The sequence below is a fragment of the Sorex fumeus genome, unplaced genomic scaffold (assembly GCF_029834395.1).
Source record: "Sorex fumeus unplaced genomic scaffold, SorFum_2.1 ptg000098l, whole genome shotgun sequence".
Classification (NCBI taxonomy): Eukaryota; Metazoa; Chordata; class Mammalia; order Eulipotyphla; family Soricidae; genus Sorex; species Sorex fumeus.
Window position 1 is genome coordinate 21,661,440 of NW_026606155.1, and position 17,338 is coordinate 21,678,777.

The window sequence follows — 17,338 nt, forward strand, 5'->3', positions numbered from 1 at the left end:
CTCAGGGCTTGGAGTCTAGACTTGGAAAGGGAAGGGGAGTTCTGGGGAGACATGGCAGGAGTATGGGGCGCCATGCCCGACTCTGAGTCCAGCCCCTGTGTGCAGCCTCGGTGAATCCCTCCTTGGTGAAGGTGCATATCCGGCACCCGCCTGAGGCCTCCGTGCAGGTCCACCAGGTGGCCCGGGCCCCAGAAGAGAACAGCGTGGAGACCAGCCCTGCAGCCCGGCCGCCCGCCAGCCCCGGCCACAGCCCCTGGGACAGCAACAACATCCCGGCCCAGGCGGGAGACAGCCCCCGGCCACCACCCCCGGTGGTCCCCAGACCGCGGGGACCGCTGGGCCGGTGTTTCCTGAGTGCTGTGAATGGCCAGGTGAGAGCATGGTGCTGCCTCAGCCCGCAGGATCCCAGACAGAGAATGCCCCGGTGGGGGGGGGGGGGGGGGTGCCCACGCCTTTGCTCCCCGGAACGTAAGTGGCACCACTTCCCAGATGCAGAAGCTCAGGCAGGACCTCCCGTTTCCCAGCACATGCACCAGTCACTAGTCCCTCTGGGCTGCCCTGGCCACTGCAGGGCCACGCACATCCAAGAGGACATAGGGGGTCCCACCTGTCCTCATTGGACCCCACAGATCCTGGGGCATCCTGGACCTGAACCTAGGGAGCCCTTGGGGGTGGGGAGAGCAGTTTGGTGTTCATACTTTATTGGGGTGCAGGCAGGTTAACCCCAGAGTGTTGGGGTGCAAAAGCAGGCCCTCCTCGTCCTTCCCTAGGAGGCACCCCAGTGGGGGATGGGTGGCCATCAGGTGGGGGATGGGTGGCCATCAGGTGAGAACGTCTGAGCCTGGGTACCCGAGAATACGGGCTCAGCCAGACCCAGGGGCTCCTCAGGGGGTGCAGTTTGGTGTTTGCTGATGCCTCTCTGAAGATGAAGAGGCTGGAGGAGTTGGGAGAGGGACCTCGGGGGCTCCAGCTCGTCCTCCTGCCCTGGGAAACCTGAGTGGCCACAGTGGTGGTGATGAGGGCCCCATCCTTCGGGGATCGGGGTGAGGGGCAGAGGCCCTGGGCAGGCGAGAGGGGTGACCCTGTGGGTGACCAGTGTGCTCGGGCTCTTTTCCAGTGTGCCAACCCCCTGCTGGAACTGACGACCCAAGAGGACTGCTGTGGCAGTGTGGGCGCCTTCTGGGGAGTCTCCTCATGTACCCCGTGCCCAGCCAGACCAGGTGAGTGTTGGGCGTCAGGGTGGACAGGGTGAGCAGACCTCCCCAATTGAGGGGGGTCGGCCCCCTCAGCTCCCACCAAGGCCTCAGAGGCAGGCCTGGAAGACAGCCTGGCAAATTGGGCAGTCTTCTACCTGGGGGGAAAACTGAGCCATTTGTTTTGTGTCTGGGCCACACACAGCCAGTTCTCAGAACTTATTTCTGGCTTGATGCTTAGAAATCTCTCCTGGCAGGGCTCAAGGCACCATATGGCATGCCAGGGATTGAACTTGGGTCAGCCACATGCAAGGCAAGTGCCCTACCCGCTATAAAATTGTTTCAACTCAAACTACATTATCAGTGGTTTACAAGAATGTGAAATTTTAGGGCTGTTGTTGAAGTCATTTTGGGGGGGTGAGGGTGGGGGAAATTGGGTACCATACCAATGATGCTCTGAGCTTACTTCTGGCTCTGAGCTCAGGGATCACTCCTTATGGAACTCAGGGACCATATAGGATGCTGGGTATCGAACCCAGGTGTCTATTAAAAGGCAAAAACTATACCCACTGTGTTATCACTTCAGCCCAGGAAACTACTTTTAACTGGTAGGGAGGGTCCTGAGGGTTTGGACAGTTCCGCCCCTTGCTGGACGTAGCCTGGCCTCCTGACTCCATCTGATTTCCAGGGCAGAGTTCCTAAAACCCAAAAGCTCAGAATTTAGGTTTGCCTCCCCATCCTGGGTCCCCTTCCATATCCTCTGTCTCCCTTGGGCCTTGGCTACTGACTCAGTGTCCCTCAGTCTCTCTCCTTAGATCCTTCATGGCCTCCTCCTCATCACCTCTTGTTCTCCACCTTCCTTTCTTTCTTTTTTTTTGGCTTTTTGGGGTTACTCCTGGTTCATGAACTCAGGAATTACTCCTGGTGGTGCTCAGGGGACTATATGGAATGCTGAGAATCGAACCCTGGTCAGCCGCGTGCAAGGCAAATGCTCTACCTGCTGTACTATTGCTCCAGCCCACCTTCCAGTCTTTTTTTTTTCTTTCTTTTTGGGGTACACCTGGTGATGCACAGGGTTTACTTCTGGCTTTGCACTCAGGAATTACTCCTGGCGATGCTCAGGGGACCATATGGGATGCTGGGAATCAAACCCAGGTCGGCCATGTGCAAGTCAAATGCCCTACCTGCTGTGCTGTCACTCCAGGCCCCCCACCTTCCATTCTTAGAATGAGAAGACCCCTGACTCTGCACCGCCTTGGGGTCTGGGAGTCCAGCTTCCTGCTCTGTGTGGTGGGAGGCACCTTCATTCCCTTAGCAGCTGCCTTTGGCCGGCCCAGCGCTCAAGAACCAGGACCAAGCCTGCTGCCCTGGTCAGCCTCACCGTCCCCCTGAGGCCTGCACCTGGGGGTGGCTTGTGCTTCCTCCAGCCCATCTCCCCTTCCCGGCCTCCCTCGAGGGCTGGGCCTGGGCTTGGGCCTGGCAGGGATTTCTCTGGCCTGTCAGCAGTTCACTTGTTGAGTCGGCTCATTGGGGGGCCTGGCCCAGAGCCCAAAGGTGGGAGGTTCCTAACTGCAGACTCAGCTGGGAGTGGCGGCCATGTTTGCCAAACGGAAACGCGGCGTGAAGGGCTGACTCCAGGGGCGGTGGGATGACGGGGGCCGCCACAAAGGGCCAAGGAGCCAGCACACCGCAGGTACCTGCCCCACACTGCCCACTAGTCTCTGCTCGGGGAAGAGATGACGGTAGAAACGCCAGCCAGGGAGGGTCTCGGTGGACAGTGAGTGAGATGACCCAGCCCTGAGCGAGTGGACCTTAGGACCCATTCAGAAAAGCCAGGGGACCCTTGCCCCCCTGGGGAGCATCTCTCCCATCTCCCAGCAGGGCTGAAACCCTGCCCCAAGCACAGTGAGTGTGACATCACCCACCAGGCTTCTTGCCTGGCCAACTCCCTTCCCACCCACCCACACCCCTACCCTTCATTCCATTTGGTCAACAAATATGACCAGGCATGAGGCCGCCCTGGGAGGTGCCAGTGGGCTCCAGAGTTGGCTCAGGAGCGTGTGCTGCTAGTGGGAACCCCAGCTGGAGCCTGGACACCGCATGGTCCTCTGCGCAGCGCTGGGAGTGGTCCCTCCATGTGGCCAGCTGTGACCTAAAAAAGCTCAAATCAGAAGAGTCCCCCCGTGCACAGTCCCCAAGCCAGGACTGGAGAGCGAGGGAGGGAGGAGGGGCCATATCTCCAAGAGCACAGGCTGGACACAGACATGTGACAGCATCAGGGACAGGGGCGTGGGGGGGAGGGGCAGTGACCTGAGGCCCAAGTACAGTGGGCACCCCAAGAGCAGAACTCTTGAGATGTCCTGCCCCACATTGGTATACCCGCTTTAGGAAGGTTTTCAAAAACAGTCTTGAGTGAGATGTCAATCTAGGGTGCCACCAGCCCCCTGGGGCAGTACACAAGCTGCACACATGTGCCCTGTGGGTAGGGGAGGCTCCTGGCTCCAACGGGTCTGGACGAGCTTCTTTTAGGAGATGACATCCAGAATAAGGGCTGAAGAATTATTCGGGCAGGCCAGCCAAGGGGATGGGCAAGAGCGGAGCAGCCCAAGGAGGCTGCATCTGCCCTCCCGGTGCCAGGGGTGGGCACCTCCCCCCGCCCTCCTGCTTGGCGTCCCACACAGCTCAGCAAGCTGGGCACCAGGGCGCAGACCCTGGAATGTCTCGCATTCCAGCACACCGAGCAAGAAATAACAAAGACCAGGGCAACGTAAACATGGAAAACACATTCAAGTCCGGCGGGTGTTGTATAGAGACGGGCAAGAAGCTGGGGGACCTTGTTTGCGTTGACCGGCTGCCAGACACGCTGCTCCACACACACGTGCCCAGCCAGGTAGAGGATGTTTCTTTAAGGAGGCGTGACAAGCAAGCTACTGTGCAAATCTGGGGGGGTTGCTGGGATGGGTTTGGGAATGTGGGCAAGGAAGCAGAAATTTCCTGCTTAACCCTGGTGATTTTGCCCCTCTAAAGCCTTTATTTCTCAGGGCTGGAGTGATAGCACAGAGGGTCGCGCATCTGCCTTGCATGCAGCCAACCCGGGTTTGGTTCTCAGCATCCCATATGGTCCCCCGAGCACTTCCAGGAGCACTTCCAGGAGTAATTCCTGATTGCAGAGCCAGGATTGGAGTAACCCCTGTGCATTGCCGGGTATGAACCAAAAAGCAAAGAAAAAAATAAGCCTGCATTTCTCTTTCAATAAAAAAAAAAAAAGTGGGAGGGGGTATGGTTGGGCAGAGCATCAATACAGCAGGGAGGGCACTTGTCTAACACGGGCTGACCCAGGTTCATTCCCTGGCACTGCATGTAATCCCTTGAGATTGTCAGGAGTAAGCCCTGAGCACTGCCAGGTGTGCCCCCCTCCCCAAAAGACACTGTCACTGTCCTCCCGTTGTTCGTCGATTTGCTCGAGCGGGCCCAGTAACGTGTCCATCATGAGACTTTGTTGTTACTGTGTTTGGCATATTTAATACGTCATGGGTAGCTTGCCAGGCTCTGCCATGCAGGCAAGATACTCTCGGTAGCTTGCTGGGCTCTCCGAGAGGGGTGGAGGAATCGAACCTGGGTCGGCCAGGTCGGCCACATGCAAGGCAAACGCCCTACCCACTGTGCTATCACTCCAAACCCCCCCCCCAAATAAAAGCAACAACAAAAAATGAAAAGGTGGGGGTAGCTCCTATTCTTTTGTCCAGTAGAATCAGGGGGTTAGGGCTGGGACTAAGGCCTGCAGCCACCAGCCTGGGATTCTACGGCTCCCCCTAAGTCACCTTTGGCTTCTGAGGCGCCATGGTGGAAGATGGCCCCTGCAGAATGCCTGCTATTTCTGACATGGAAAAGGGCTGCTTTGAAGTCTCAATGACATGGCACAGACAATTCCCTTTTCTTCCAGAAAAATTCCTCTGTGCCGCTTTCCCAAGGAGATGAGTTGGGGCGTCCGCCTAGGCTGGCTGCCCGTGAGCCCTTCTCCCTCATTCTGAGGGACACGTGCTGCTGGCTTTCCTCCCTGATGCAGGGTGGGGTGGGGCCCCCAGGGGCGCCTCTGTGATCCCTCTGCCAGGTCCTCGGGAGCCCAGAGCGCTCCCCAGGCCACTCTGATTGAGGCCACATTTGGGAGTTTTCATCTGAGACAGACATCTGGGTTGACTGGAAAGTTGGCGGTGGCCCCATCTGGCTTGGCACTGGCTGTGTCAACCCCAAGGCCCCTTTGCTGGGGCGTTGGGGCGGGTCTGCTCTGGCAGCCTGCATTGCTGGGTGCCAGCACTTTTTCCCGAGATTGTCTTGCCTTCCACCTGACCAACAGGGCTCAGTTCACTTCAGAATCTTGACCCTCCTGCTATGTCCCTGCCCGCTCCCCTCCAGGGAGAGCAGGTTCTCTTGCTTGGGCACTTCAAGGAATTCTGTATCTTTCCATCTTGGAAAAAAAAAAAACGCTGATGGCCAACCGCCAGTTCCGGAATGTTTACATGATGCTGGTCTCCTTGCCTGCTTTCACTCATCTAATTGTCACGACTACCTGCAAGCTCAAGGTCTTTACCTTGGCTTGACGGAGGAAGAAAATGCAGCTCAGAGAGACTGAGGAGCTTGTCCGAGGGCACACAGGTAGGACAGGAGTTTGGATGCAAACCTCACCATGTCTGAGACTTGCTATCAACCAGGGTCTCCCTGATCAATCTAGAGAGGCTGGACCTGCACAAAAACAGCAGAAATCAAGATGCCAGGGCAGAATCCCACAGCTGGAGGGGGTGCCCCAAGGACTGTATATCACAAGTCTGTGTGTGCAGGACAACCCCTCTCAAGGTGGTTGGGGAGTGCCTGAAGTCCACCAGGAGGCCGGGATTCAATGTTGGGAAACAGTTTTCCCCAACATGCCCAGACACGTTGCGTACCGGGTCCGGGCAGACGTGGGGTGAAGGATGACAGGTGTGCGGAGAAACCGCTCTGGGAGACAGCTGATGGCCACTCACTTTATTGCCAACTACACACATATTTTATAGAGGGTCTTGGCTTAAGAGGATGGTCCAATCACATAAAGTTTAACATTGCTGGCCGATCACCTTTCCAACTATGCTTTGCCCTGGCCCAATCCCAATTAGGGCTAGATGCTGCAGTTAGGTGAAAAAAAATTTTTTTTTGGCTTTTTGGGTCACATCCGGCAATGCACAGGGGTTACTCCTGGCTTTGCACTCAGGAATTACTCCTTGCGGTACTCAGGGGACCATATGGGATGCTGGGAATCCAACCCAGGTTGGCTACGTGCAAGGCAAATACCCTACCTGCTGTACTATCACTCCAGCCCCAAGGTGACAATTCTTGGGGGATGAGACCCAACACCAGATTCCTGGTGTTTGTAAGAAGCGCCTACACACTCCCTACTGGATCACCATACAGGGACAGGTCTTATCAGCTCTGGTGCCTGTTGCCATTCTCCACAGTTCAACCCCAGCAAAACGTCATCCCCTAAGTACTGCCAGGAGTGATCCCCAAGTGCCAAACCAGGAGTAACCTCTTAGCACCACCAGGCGTATCCCCCCAAAAAAGAAGATTGGGGTTCCATAAACACTTAGGCCTCGGGAGTAACAGAGAGGTGATGTTGATTTGGTTCTGGAGGAGTTGAGCTGGTGTGTACAGGTTTCCGGTGAACAAAGTTCAACTCCATCCCGCAGGAGCAAGAGTGTGCTGAGAGCCACAGCCTCATGGTGCAGTCACAGGCACGAGAAGTTCCCAGAGCTAGCTGGAAGCAGTGATCCCCACACCCAGAGTGGTTCAGGAGGGTTGGTGGAAGGATTTTAAAGGAATGCGGATGAAGCTATGCTCATGAAACGCATATGTGACCCTTCAGAAGGAAGCACGTCTGGCTTGACCTGCGTGTCTGCGCCTTACTAGGGGAGGGTTATGGGGGCGCTCAGTGAGGGAGCAGAGGCCGTCACGATGGCAGCATGGGTGCCGTCACTGTCATCTCTGGCATGCCTAGCCAGTGCCCTCACTCACCCAGGAGGGGATGCTCCTAGTGCCGTTCCACTGACGAGGAAATTGGGTGGCCCCAAGCCCCCAGCATCTGGATTCTGGAATCTTCCCCCCCCCCCCCAGCCACTTCTGGTGTCCTTGGCATGTCATTAGCTGAATGAGAGGGGCCTGGCGTGGGAACAGCTGGGCTGGGGCGGGGCGCCTGTGTGGGGATTCGACTTCAGGTTTAGCTGTCAGCGTTCCCGCTGCTGGGCTGAGGAGAAGCTGCGACTCTGGCCTAGGGTGGTGTGCTAAGCGCTCCTTCCAAGGTACCCAGAGCCCCCCAGAGCTTGTGAGCAAGTTAGCGCTTTCCTGCCCTGTAGGAGGCATCTCTCTCCTGCAGAACTCCAGGGTGTGTGTGTGTGGGGGGTGGGGGGCGCGCGCGCATGCTGGGATCTGACCAGACCCTCCCCCCTCACTGTGCGACGTACCCGCAGCTGACCCCGAAGAAGCAGGCAGCACTCATCTTTGAATGTATTTCTAGGGTCAAGGGGGGGGCCCAATGATCCCTCCCCACCCCCAGGAGGAAAAGCCACATGGATGGGCATGATGTCATGATGTCATTGCCAACATGTGACAAGCATTTGCTGTTTCACATGCTTTTCAGTGTTCACAGGGAGCAAGGAATTGTCACCTCCGTGTTACTGGCAGGAAAACCAAGGTTCAGCAATACTGAGGAACGTATCCAAGTCTGTCCAGTCAGTGAGGGCTTGTTGTCCTGGAGACTACATTGCTGGAAAGATGGAAGGAGAGGAGAGGAGAGGAGAGGTGGGGAGGGGAGGGAAAGGAAGGGGAGGGGAGGGGAGGGCGAGGAAAAGAAAAATGTAAAGAAAGAAGGAGGAAATGAAAAGAGGAGAGAAGGAAGTGGAGAAGGAAGAAGAAGGAAAAGAAAAGAGGGAAGGAAGGAGGGAAGGAGAGAGGGAGAAAAGGAGGGCAGCAGGAAGAGGGAGGAAAGCGAAGATTTAGGGAGCATCTACAGGCTGTGCCAGCTTTGTGCTCGCTTCAGCCTGAGGTCTATATCAGGAAATAGACCTCAGCCCAGAACTACGTCTCAGTCCCCACTTGGATAGATACAAACTGAAGCCCGGAAGAGGGAGAACTGTGCCCAGGTCCCCCAGCGATTCAGGGAGGAGCCAGGAATGGGACATGGGTCTGACTGCCCTGTGCCCCGTACTTGCCTCGTGGCCTCTCCGAGGGAGCAGACGTTTCTCTGCAGCTGTCCAGTTAGCCGTGGAGGGTTCCGCTGCAGCCTGCTAGCATGCCTCTGTGCAGTGAGTGGAGCCTCACATCCAGCCCGTGTATGTGTGTGTGTGTGTGGGGGGGGGGGTGCTTTGGGCAGAGGGAAATCTGGCAGGGGACCCTCCACATGTCCCTGCTGCAGCCATCTGTCATCACAGGCTGAGATCAGTGTGGGCTGGAAGCAGCCCCTTGGCGAGACGCATGTCCCCACGTCTCCCTGGGCGCTGGCATGGAATCCGGGCCAGAACTGTCTCAAGCAATTAGCCGAGCCTGGCTGAGGCCTCTGGGAGCCCCAGCAGTTAGAGGGGTGAGCAGTACAGGGGCCGGGGCCCCGCAAGGCCCCTCGGCTTCCTTATCAGGCCTGTGCTGTGCACAGGTGCAGCGAGGGTGGACAGGCCAGGGCCAGTGGCCTGCAAACTGAGCCCCGGGGTGCACGTGGCCCAGGTGTTCTCTCCAGGAAGGTCAGGCCCATCTGCCCAACATGCTTCATTTGGTGCCATTAAGGCTCCCTGGAACTTGGGCTGGCCCCAACTGACTCCTGCACGTGGGGCCCTGGCTTCCTCAGGCCTGAGTAGCAGTTGCCAGTGGCCAGCAGCCCCTCCTGAAGTGCCTGTGATCCCCACTCTGCTCTGTGCCCACCCACTCCCACCCCGCGCTTTTGTATCATCTGGTGGAGCACCTGGCCCATGCTGATCCCGTGTCCGTCCGATGAGTTCGTTCTGGCCTCCTGGGGAGCCCTGCCTTTCACCTGCTTCTGTCATTTGCTGTGTGTGTGTGTGTGTGTGTGTGTGTGTGTGGCTTTTTGAGTCACGCCCAGCAATGCACAGGGGTCACTCCTGGCTCTGCACTTAGAAAATACCCCTGGCGGTACTCAGGAGACCATATGGGATGCTGGGTATCGAACCTGGGTCGGCCGCGTGGAAGGCAAATGCCCTACCCGCTGTGCTATTGCTCCAGCCCCTGTCATTCACTGTCTTGATCCTCATTGGGAAAAGTGGAGTGAGGCAAGGAAGCCTGAGTGGGGCGAGAGGCTCCCCATCTGCGGCTTCCTTCTGGGCCCCTGACAGCAGTTGTGAAAGGTTAGTCGCACTGCAGGTGCTTGAGTATCGAGAACGGTGTAGGACTCTTTCCCTGCAGCTGAACCGCCTGGCTTCAGAATTCCCGCTCTGTCTACCTCCTTGGGCATCAGCCTGTACCCCACTTTGAGTCAGGATGACAGAGGAAGCCCAGGGCCCTCATGAGACCTCTCTGTATCTCCTCAGCCTCCCCTGTGATTGATAACGGCCTGCTGGAGTGTCCCCAGGGATACAAGAGACTGAACCTCACCCACTGCCAAGGTAAGGATGGGGCCAAGTGGGGCTGGGGGTGGGCTAATGCAGGACACCCCTACTGAAACAGGAAGGGTATCTTTTAGCCACCTGAGTGGTCTCCACTGGCTACCCCTAAGACCAGTATGAGGGAGGTGTGGGGGCTGCTGGACCCAGGGACCTACAAAGTTGGGGTGCAGTGATGGAGAGGGCTGGGAAAGGGTCTGAGAGCAGAGTGTGTTCCCTGCACCCCATCTCCTCCCATCTGCACCTAGGCAAGGGACCTTGTCTTGAAGACCCCCATCCCGCCCAACCCCACCCTCTCATCCCATAGGCTGCTCTCCTGGCCACAGGAGAACTTGACCTCATGATGGGAGACTAAGTTAGTCTGAGTCTGGGGGGTACCTCTGGGGACTTTCCCCACCAAAGTCTCTCTGTCACAAGGGGGGCAGGGGCTGGTGTCCAGAGGGCAGGAGACGAGACCCTCCAGCACAGAAGGCCCCTGGCATACTCTGTAGGCATGCGGGAGTCAGAGCAGCCCTGCCTCAGTGACCCCAGACGGGGCAGGCCCACAGGCCCCTGTACTCTGGGCACAGAGTAACAGGGTGGGACTAGCTGCAGCTTTGTCTCTTGGGGGTCCCAGGGGCCATGGGGAGACCAGGATGACTGAGGGCTCCAGAATGACTGAGGGGACTGTTGGCTGCAGGCCTGGTGTCAGTGGCCTAGGAGAGGGGCCTTGCAGTAGGCACACGTCTCCCGAGAGAGGAGCCGCGGGTGGGGGTGTGGGGGAACCACAGGAGCTGGGCAGGACTGTGCGAGAGACCAGAACTTGACCCAGAAGTGTCCTAGACAAGGTTCGGTCAATAATGGTGTACCAACGATCGAACAAGTGCACAACAATTATGTAAGATGTTTATTTAAACAGAGAACTAAAGCGAAGTGATCAGGATCATGGGGACCGCTGGGGGGGGGGGGGGGGCGGCGGGAAGCCAGGCAGAGTGTAGATCCTAGAGACAAAGACAGTCGACGAGACCCATGCCAGGCAGACATGCAGTGTTCCATCCTAAGGAGGGACCAAAGCTTTCCTTGAAACCTCAATATGAATTCCCTCCGACCAAGCAGAAGTCTCATTCTTCTAAAATCTTGATAATCAAAGTAAGATATTTTGAAAAACGTCAAATCCCAGAACCACAGATTTCCATGGTCTCTTCTCTTTGTATCAATAAAAAATGTCTTTTAAAAAAAATAAAGAAGTATTCTAGATAGGCATCCCCTGAGTGGAGGGTGCCATAGGGCGGCTGGGTCACCTGCTTGTGGCTGCTGAGACCAGAGAGGAGTTCTGGGCTGTGGTTAAGAGAAAGCTTGAGGAGCTGGAATGATAGCACAGCCGGTGGGGCGTTTGCCTTGCATTCGGCCGACCCGGGTTTGATTTCCAGCATCCCATATGGTCCCCCCGAGCACCGCCAGGAGTAGTTCCTGAGTGCAGAGCCAGGAGTAACCCCTGAGCATTGCTGGATATGACCCAAAAAGAAGAAAGAAAGAAAGAAAGAAAGAAAGAAAGAAAGAAAGAAAGAAAGAAAAAAAGCTTGAGGGCCAGGGACATGGCTCAAAGGGCCAGAGTGCTTGCTTTGTATGGAAGAACTCTGGGTTCAATCTTTAGCATCACATGGTTCCCTGAACACTGCTGGGTATGGTCCCCTCACAAAACTTAAAGAAAAGGACAGAGAACTGGAGAAATGGTACAGTGGGTTGGTCACTTGCCTTGCACACGGCCAACCTGGGCTCAATCCTTGGTTTCCCATATGGTCCCTAAGCACTGCCTGGATTGATCCCTGAGTACAGAGCCAGGAGTAATCCCTGAGCATCGCTGGGTATGCCTCCTGCCCCCTCCCCCACCCCCCTCAAAAGAAGCCAAAAAGCAAAGTAAAAGACAAAGGAAAGGAAAGGTTCGGACTTGGCAAAGGACAGTCTCTGGCTCATCAGGCCTGACAGATTATGGGTCCTAAGAAAAATCTGTCATTAAAAAAAAATTCCTTTGAATTGAGTCACCGTGAATTGCCAAGTTACTAGGTGCTGAAAGGAGAGGTCATTTTGCCCTTGGACGGAGGAGCAGCCGGCTCTTTGTATCTGACCGGCCCCCAGCAGCCTCTCCTCCGGGAAACTTTCCTTATCTGGAGCATGGAAGTTTGTTCCCAGCACCTCAACTGAGCCCTCAGCTCCCCCCTCGGATGAGCCTCTGAAAGGCAAATGCCCAGGGCCCTCCCCGTTCCCCTGTCCACTGCCCAAGCAGAGCCAGCTCAGAGATGCACCCACAAGCACTGCCTCTCCTCTCGTCTCTCCCTCCCGCTCCAGACTAATGCAGGAGGTTGTTCTGAGCCGCATACAGGTTTGGGTGCTCCGTGTCGGTGCGAGCCAGTGGTTGCTGCAGGCAGGGCAGGCCCTGAAAAGTGGCGTGCAGTGGGAGCGGTGTCATTGATGGAAATAGGCTCAAGTGGGGTCCCCCAGACCGCAGGGTTGAGGAAGGCTTCCAGCACTACCTAGACGTGAAAATGAGAGTTGCCCAGTTACAGAGAGACATGGGTCATCCAGGCAGAGGACAACAGAAACCAGGAGCTGGAGTCCACACACGGGATGGCACAAAGCATCCGAGGGTCCCATTCAAGCCCCCCACTCACCCCAGGCTCGAGAGAAACTGTTCTGGTGAGGATTTCACGCCCGCTACAGTGGAGATGGACTTGCAGTGGGAACGGAGGATGGTCCCCAGGCATGACTGTCCGAGCAGCGTAGCTTGCCAAGGGACAGTTGGCCTGTCTCTCGACCCTTGAACCTGTGCAGTTTCTCCCCCATGTGTGGATGCTCAGGAGGAAGGCGTGGGTGTTCCTCTTCACTTCCTATGTCTACCTCTGAAGTTGAGGACAGGGATGGCATCATTGTGGCCATCCTCAATGGGACACCCAGCTGCCTTTTGCCAGAATTTGCTTCTTTTCCAGAAGCTATTTCCAGAAGGAAGCATTTGGGGGCTTGGGGGGTTGGTGGTGGGGTTTGGTCCATACCCCTCAATGCTCAGGGGTTACTCCCGGCTCTGCCCTTAGTGCTCTGGGGAAATATGGGATGCCAGGGATCAAATCCAGGTTGGCCACATGCAAGGCGTGTGCCCTACCCACTGGGCTATCCCTCAGGCTCCCTCAGGAAGCGTTTTTGAGATGGAGAAGGAAGCTGGCACAGTCTGAACAGCAGCATGAGAAGCTGCTGGGCTGGGTGATGTCTGGGATGGGCCCGAGGCAGGGGTCTGGAGGACTTGAGGAACTCTGAGTACCCTACTAGCTCCTGCCTTTTCCCCATGTCGCCCAGTTCTGGTCCCACAGGAACACATGGGGTCTCTCAAGGCCTGTGAGTAGGAGTGACCAATCTACTCCTCTGTGAGACCACGTCTCCTTCCCACATGCCTTCAGACTGTTCTTGACTTCCCAAGTGACTAGGCAAGTTATTCGAGGGCCTTCACCTGTGTCCCTTACTCAGTCAGTATTTGTTTAGTTTTGTTTTTCATTTGTTTTGTTTTCGTGCTATATGTGTTGTGCTCAGGAATCATTCCTGGCAGTGCTCAGGATTTCGTACGGGGTCCCTGGGATTGAACCCAGCTCCCTGAACTCAATGCCTTGCAAGGCAAGTGTCTCCTCCATGTATGATCATTTCAGCCCAGCCAGTATGAACTCAGCACTCTCATGATTTCCAGCCAGTAAATCTGGCAGTTTGTAATTTTTTTAATTTTAATTTTTTTATTTTAATGAATCACCGTGAGGTACAGTCACAGACTTACAAACTTTTGTGATTAAGTTTCAGTCATACAATGAGTACCCATCCCTCCACCAGTGCCCATTCTCTACCACCAATGTTCCCAGTATCCCTCCTGCCACCCCCACCCCTTCCCACCCCCTGCCTCTGTGGAAGACAACTCCCTTTTAACTCTCTCTCTCTCTCTCTCTCTCTCTCTCTCTCTCTCTCTCTCTCTCTCTCCTTTTGGGTGTCATGGTTTGCAATATAGGTTCTAAGTGGCCAAGTTTGCAATTTTCATGTCATTTTGTCCTCCGAACGAGACTCTCCTCATCCCTGTTTGACAAAGGAGGAGGAGAGCTGAGTACAGTGGAGAAAATTGCACGAGTAAATTGCAGTTCTCTGATTATTGTTTCTCTGGAGGGACAGGGGGACCCAAGCTGTGTTCACGTGGTTGGGAGGGAGAACTGGGGACTGCTCCTGCTGATTCTTGGCCAAGCAGGCCGTGTGGTTCAATGCTCAGGCTCTGTACTGCCGGGGACCACCAGGCCCACATCTGGCAGTGCTGAGGGGAACGGGAACAAGGGGACATGGAATGCCAGGCGGTGCGGGGGTGGAGGGGCCTGACCTCTGAGCTCCCTTTGCCATCCTTTGATCTGGAGAGAGAGTGTGAGGGTGACTGTGCCCTGCCCACCTCAGGTCTGGGTGGAGCACGTAGAGGCTCATGTGTGTGGTTTTCCCCACCCCACCTCCCTCTGCCCTGCAGACATCAACGAGTGCCTCACGCTGGGACTGTGCAAGGGTGCGGACTGCGTGAATACCAGGGGCAGCTTCCTGTGCACGTGCAGGCCAGGCCTCATGCTTGATCCTTCCCGGAGCCGCTGTGTGTGTGAGTGTGGGTAGGGGCCAGGCTGGGGGGTGGAGGGTGGGGAGAGATGGGGGCAAGCTATGGGTCCCCAGGCCAAGCCCAGAAGAGCACTTGCTCCTAGACCCAGAACCCCAGACCCGGGGCCCAGGGTCTGCCACTCAGCCTTCAGCTGCACCCAGAGCACGAAGGTCCCTCCCGCCAGAAGGAGCCGGCGTCCACCTCCCTGTTAGGCCTCTCCTTGTCTGCTTCCTGGGTTCTTTCTCTGAGCCTTTCTGCCCCCTCTGCCGCTGCTGTGTCTACACAGGGATTGTGTGAGCGCCCTCTGCTCTCGGCAGCCCCATCCCTAACCGTAGGTCTTCCCTAAAAGGGGTCTTGTGGATTCCTGGCACTGGGGGCCCTGCTGCCGGGTCCCCACGGCTCTGAGTCACGAGCACATCCCCAACCATCTGAGCATCCCCTGTATTCACGTCCTTTTCCTGCACGCCAGTGGGAGCAGCTGTTCCCACTGCGAAAGCTCCAGACGGACAGCGCCCCAGAGCCCTGGTAGAGCCAACGTCATGTCCAGGAGGGACTTTCCTGGGGCCTGACTGGAGCGGAACAAAACCCCAACTAAGGGCCTGGGGGTGGAGAGCCTCTCCCCGCTCAGCAGGGGGCCACATCTCTGGGCATCCCCGGGCTGCAGGAGGCTGCAGGGCTCCTGGGCTGGGGAGTCACAGTGCCACCTAGAGGGAGCGCCTTGTCGAGCAGAGGGCACTGACGGCCCCTCCTGGTGGCCAGGGGTTGGAGCCGGCCCCCTGCAGCCAGGAAGTGGGGTGTCCCCATTTTAATCTCAGGGACTCATTGTGGGGAAGGGGTGGAGCTCACAGGGAACCAGGTGCTTAGGCCAGAGCAGGGGGCATAGGTGCCAGGCAGGCGGGCACAGAGCACTCCATGGCCCACGGCGTTGCCATCCTCCATATTTTATTGAGGCAGCAGGTGGAGCCCAGCGCGGTCCTGGGGTTGATGGGGAGCTGTCTGGGTCAGCTCCTCGGCTTTGAGGGCTGCCCTCTGCACCCAGCCCTCCACCCCTCACCTGGCCCTCTGAGGGTCTCCTCCCTTCCGATCAGGAGTACCTTCTGATCTTCCATGAAGATGCAGAGTCCAGCAAACAGCCTTCGTTACTGTCCAGCACAAGAGAGGCACAGCGGAGGGCTGGGGTCATTGTGTGACCTCTCGTTGGTATTTATTAAAGAGACTGTGATTTGAAAAGTTGTTCAATATACAGTTGTGTCCAGCACTTATTGTTCCAACCTCACCAGTGTGACCTTCCCTCCACCAATGTCCCAGTTTCCCTCCCACTCCCAACCCCTCCCGCTTAGGCACATAACAAATTTACTTTCTGTTGCTTATTCCAAGAAAACTTTTAAGACTGAGAAATAGAATGATCAGAAAATAAATCAGCAAGGGCCAATTTCTATATGATTTTGACCTATGTCACTAAGAAAATTAGGACCATTTAATATAAGATAAAAAATAAAGTCCAATCTCATTTACATATATGTATTTTCAACTCTGGACTCTAAAGTATATGACATTAAAGTTTACTTTATACTTGGATCGCATTATGGTAATAATCATGTCTCACCTGCCATTAATGACACTTCTTCACGGTCACGGTCCTCCCGTTAGTCATCAATTTGCTTGAGTGGGCCCAGTAACGTCTCCATCATGAGGCTTGTTGTTACTGTGTTTGGCATATAAAATACATCACGGGTAGCTTGCCAGGCTTTGATGTGCGGGCGAGATACTCTCAGTAGCTTGCCAGGCTCTCTGAGAGAGGTGGAGGAATTGAACCCGGCTCAGCCGGGCCGGCTGCACGCAAGGCAAACGCCCTACTGCTGTGCTATCGCTCTAGCCCAATGACATTCTTAAAATTTTTTTTAATTGAATCACTGTTAGATACAAAGCTTTCATGTTTGAGTTTCAGTCATACAATGATCGAACACCCATCCCTTCACCAGTGCACATTCTCTACCACCAATGTCCCCAGTATCCCCCCGTCCTTCCCAACCCTCCCCCTGCCTCCATGGCAGACAATTCCCCCCATACTCTCTCTCTACTTTGGGGCATTATGGTTTGCAGTGCAGATACTGAGAGGCCGTCACGTTTGGTCCTTTGTCTACTTTCATCACACATCTCCCATCCCAAAGGATCCCTCCAACCATCATTGACTTAGTGATCCCTTCTCTATCCCAGCTGCCTTCTCCCCTGCTCATGAGGCAAGCTTCCAACTATGAGGCCCCGGGGTCTTAAGGAGACCATGGCCCCCAGAACTCTCTGCTCCCCACTCTCCCCTAGGGCCTCCTTGGGCTGGAGGGGACACAGAGATGAGCACTTGGTCCCCACTCCACCCTGGGTCTCACAGGCGCCCCGGCAAGGCCAGCGTGGGAGGTGCTGAGATATCCTTCGGCTGCTATTCTTCCCCTAACATTCCTCAGAGCATTTCCAGGGCCCCCAGCCTCGGGCCTGGCACAAGGGCGGGGCAGGTCTGAGCGCACCTGGCGGGGCCTTCCCGCCCCCCCCCCCCACCAGGCCCAGCCCTGCCTCTGCTCCCTCCTGGGGCCCTGCCTGGCCCTGCCCGCCCCAGCCCGACCCACCCGGTGTCTGTTGCAGCGGACAAGGCGGTCTCCATGCAGCAGGGCCTGTGTTACCGGTGGCTGGGGCCCAACGCCTGTACCCTGCCTTTGGCCCAGCGGATCACCAAGCAGATCTGCTGCTGCAGCCGTGTCGGCAAAGCCTGGGGCAGCAACTGTGAGAAGTGCCCCCTGCCCGGCACAGGTGAGTTTTGCTCCCCAGCTCAGCACCGGCCACGGGGGGGCCTGCCTCCCTGCAAGCCTGGGCTGGTGGGCCGCCCTCGGGCTCAG

At 56.4% G+C, this 17,338-nt stretch overlaps 1 protein-coding gene across 1 annotated transcript in view; it reads left to right on the forward strand.

Moving 5' to 3' along the window:
- Positions 1-17,338, forward strand: part of LTBP2 (latent transforming growth factor beta binding protein 2) — a 98,551-nt gene that overhangs the window by 59,123 nt on the left and 22,090 nt on the right. The window contains exons 8-12 of the mRNA XM_056133339.1: positions 106-371; positions 1,118-1,220; positions 9,752-9,826; positions 14,334-14,456; positions 17,088-17,252. Coding sequence (XP_055989314.1) covers positions 106-371; positions 1,118-1,220; positions 9,752-9,826; positions 14,334-14,456; positions 17,088-17,252 — 732 coding nt within the window. The remainder of the gene's footprint in view (positions 1-105; positions 372-1,117; positions 1,221-9,751; positions 9,827-14,333; positions 14,457-17,087; positions 17,253-17,338) is intronic.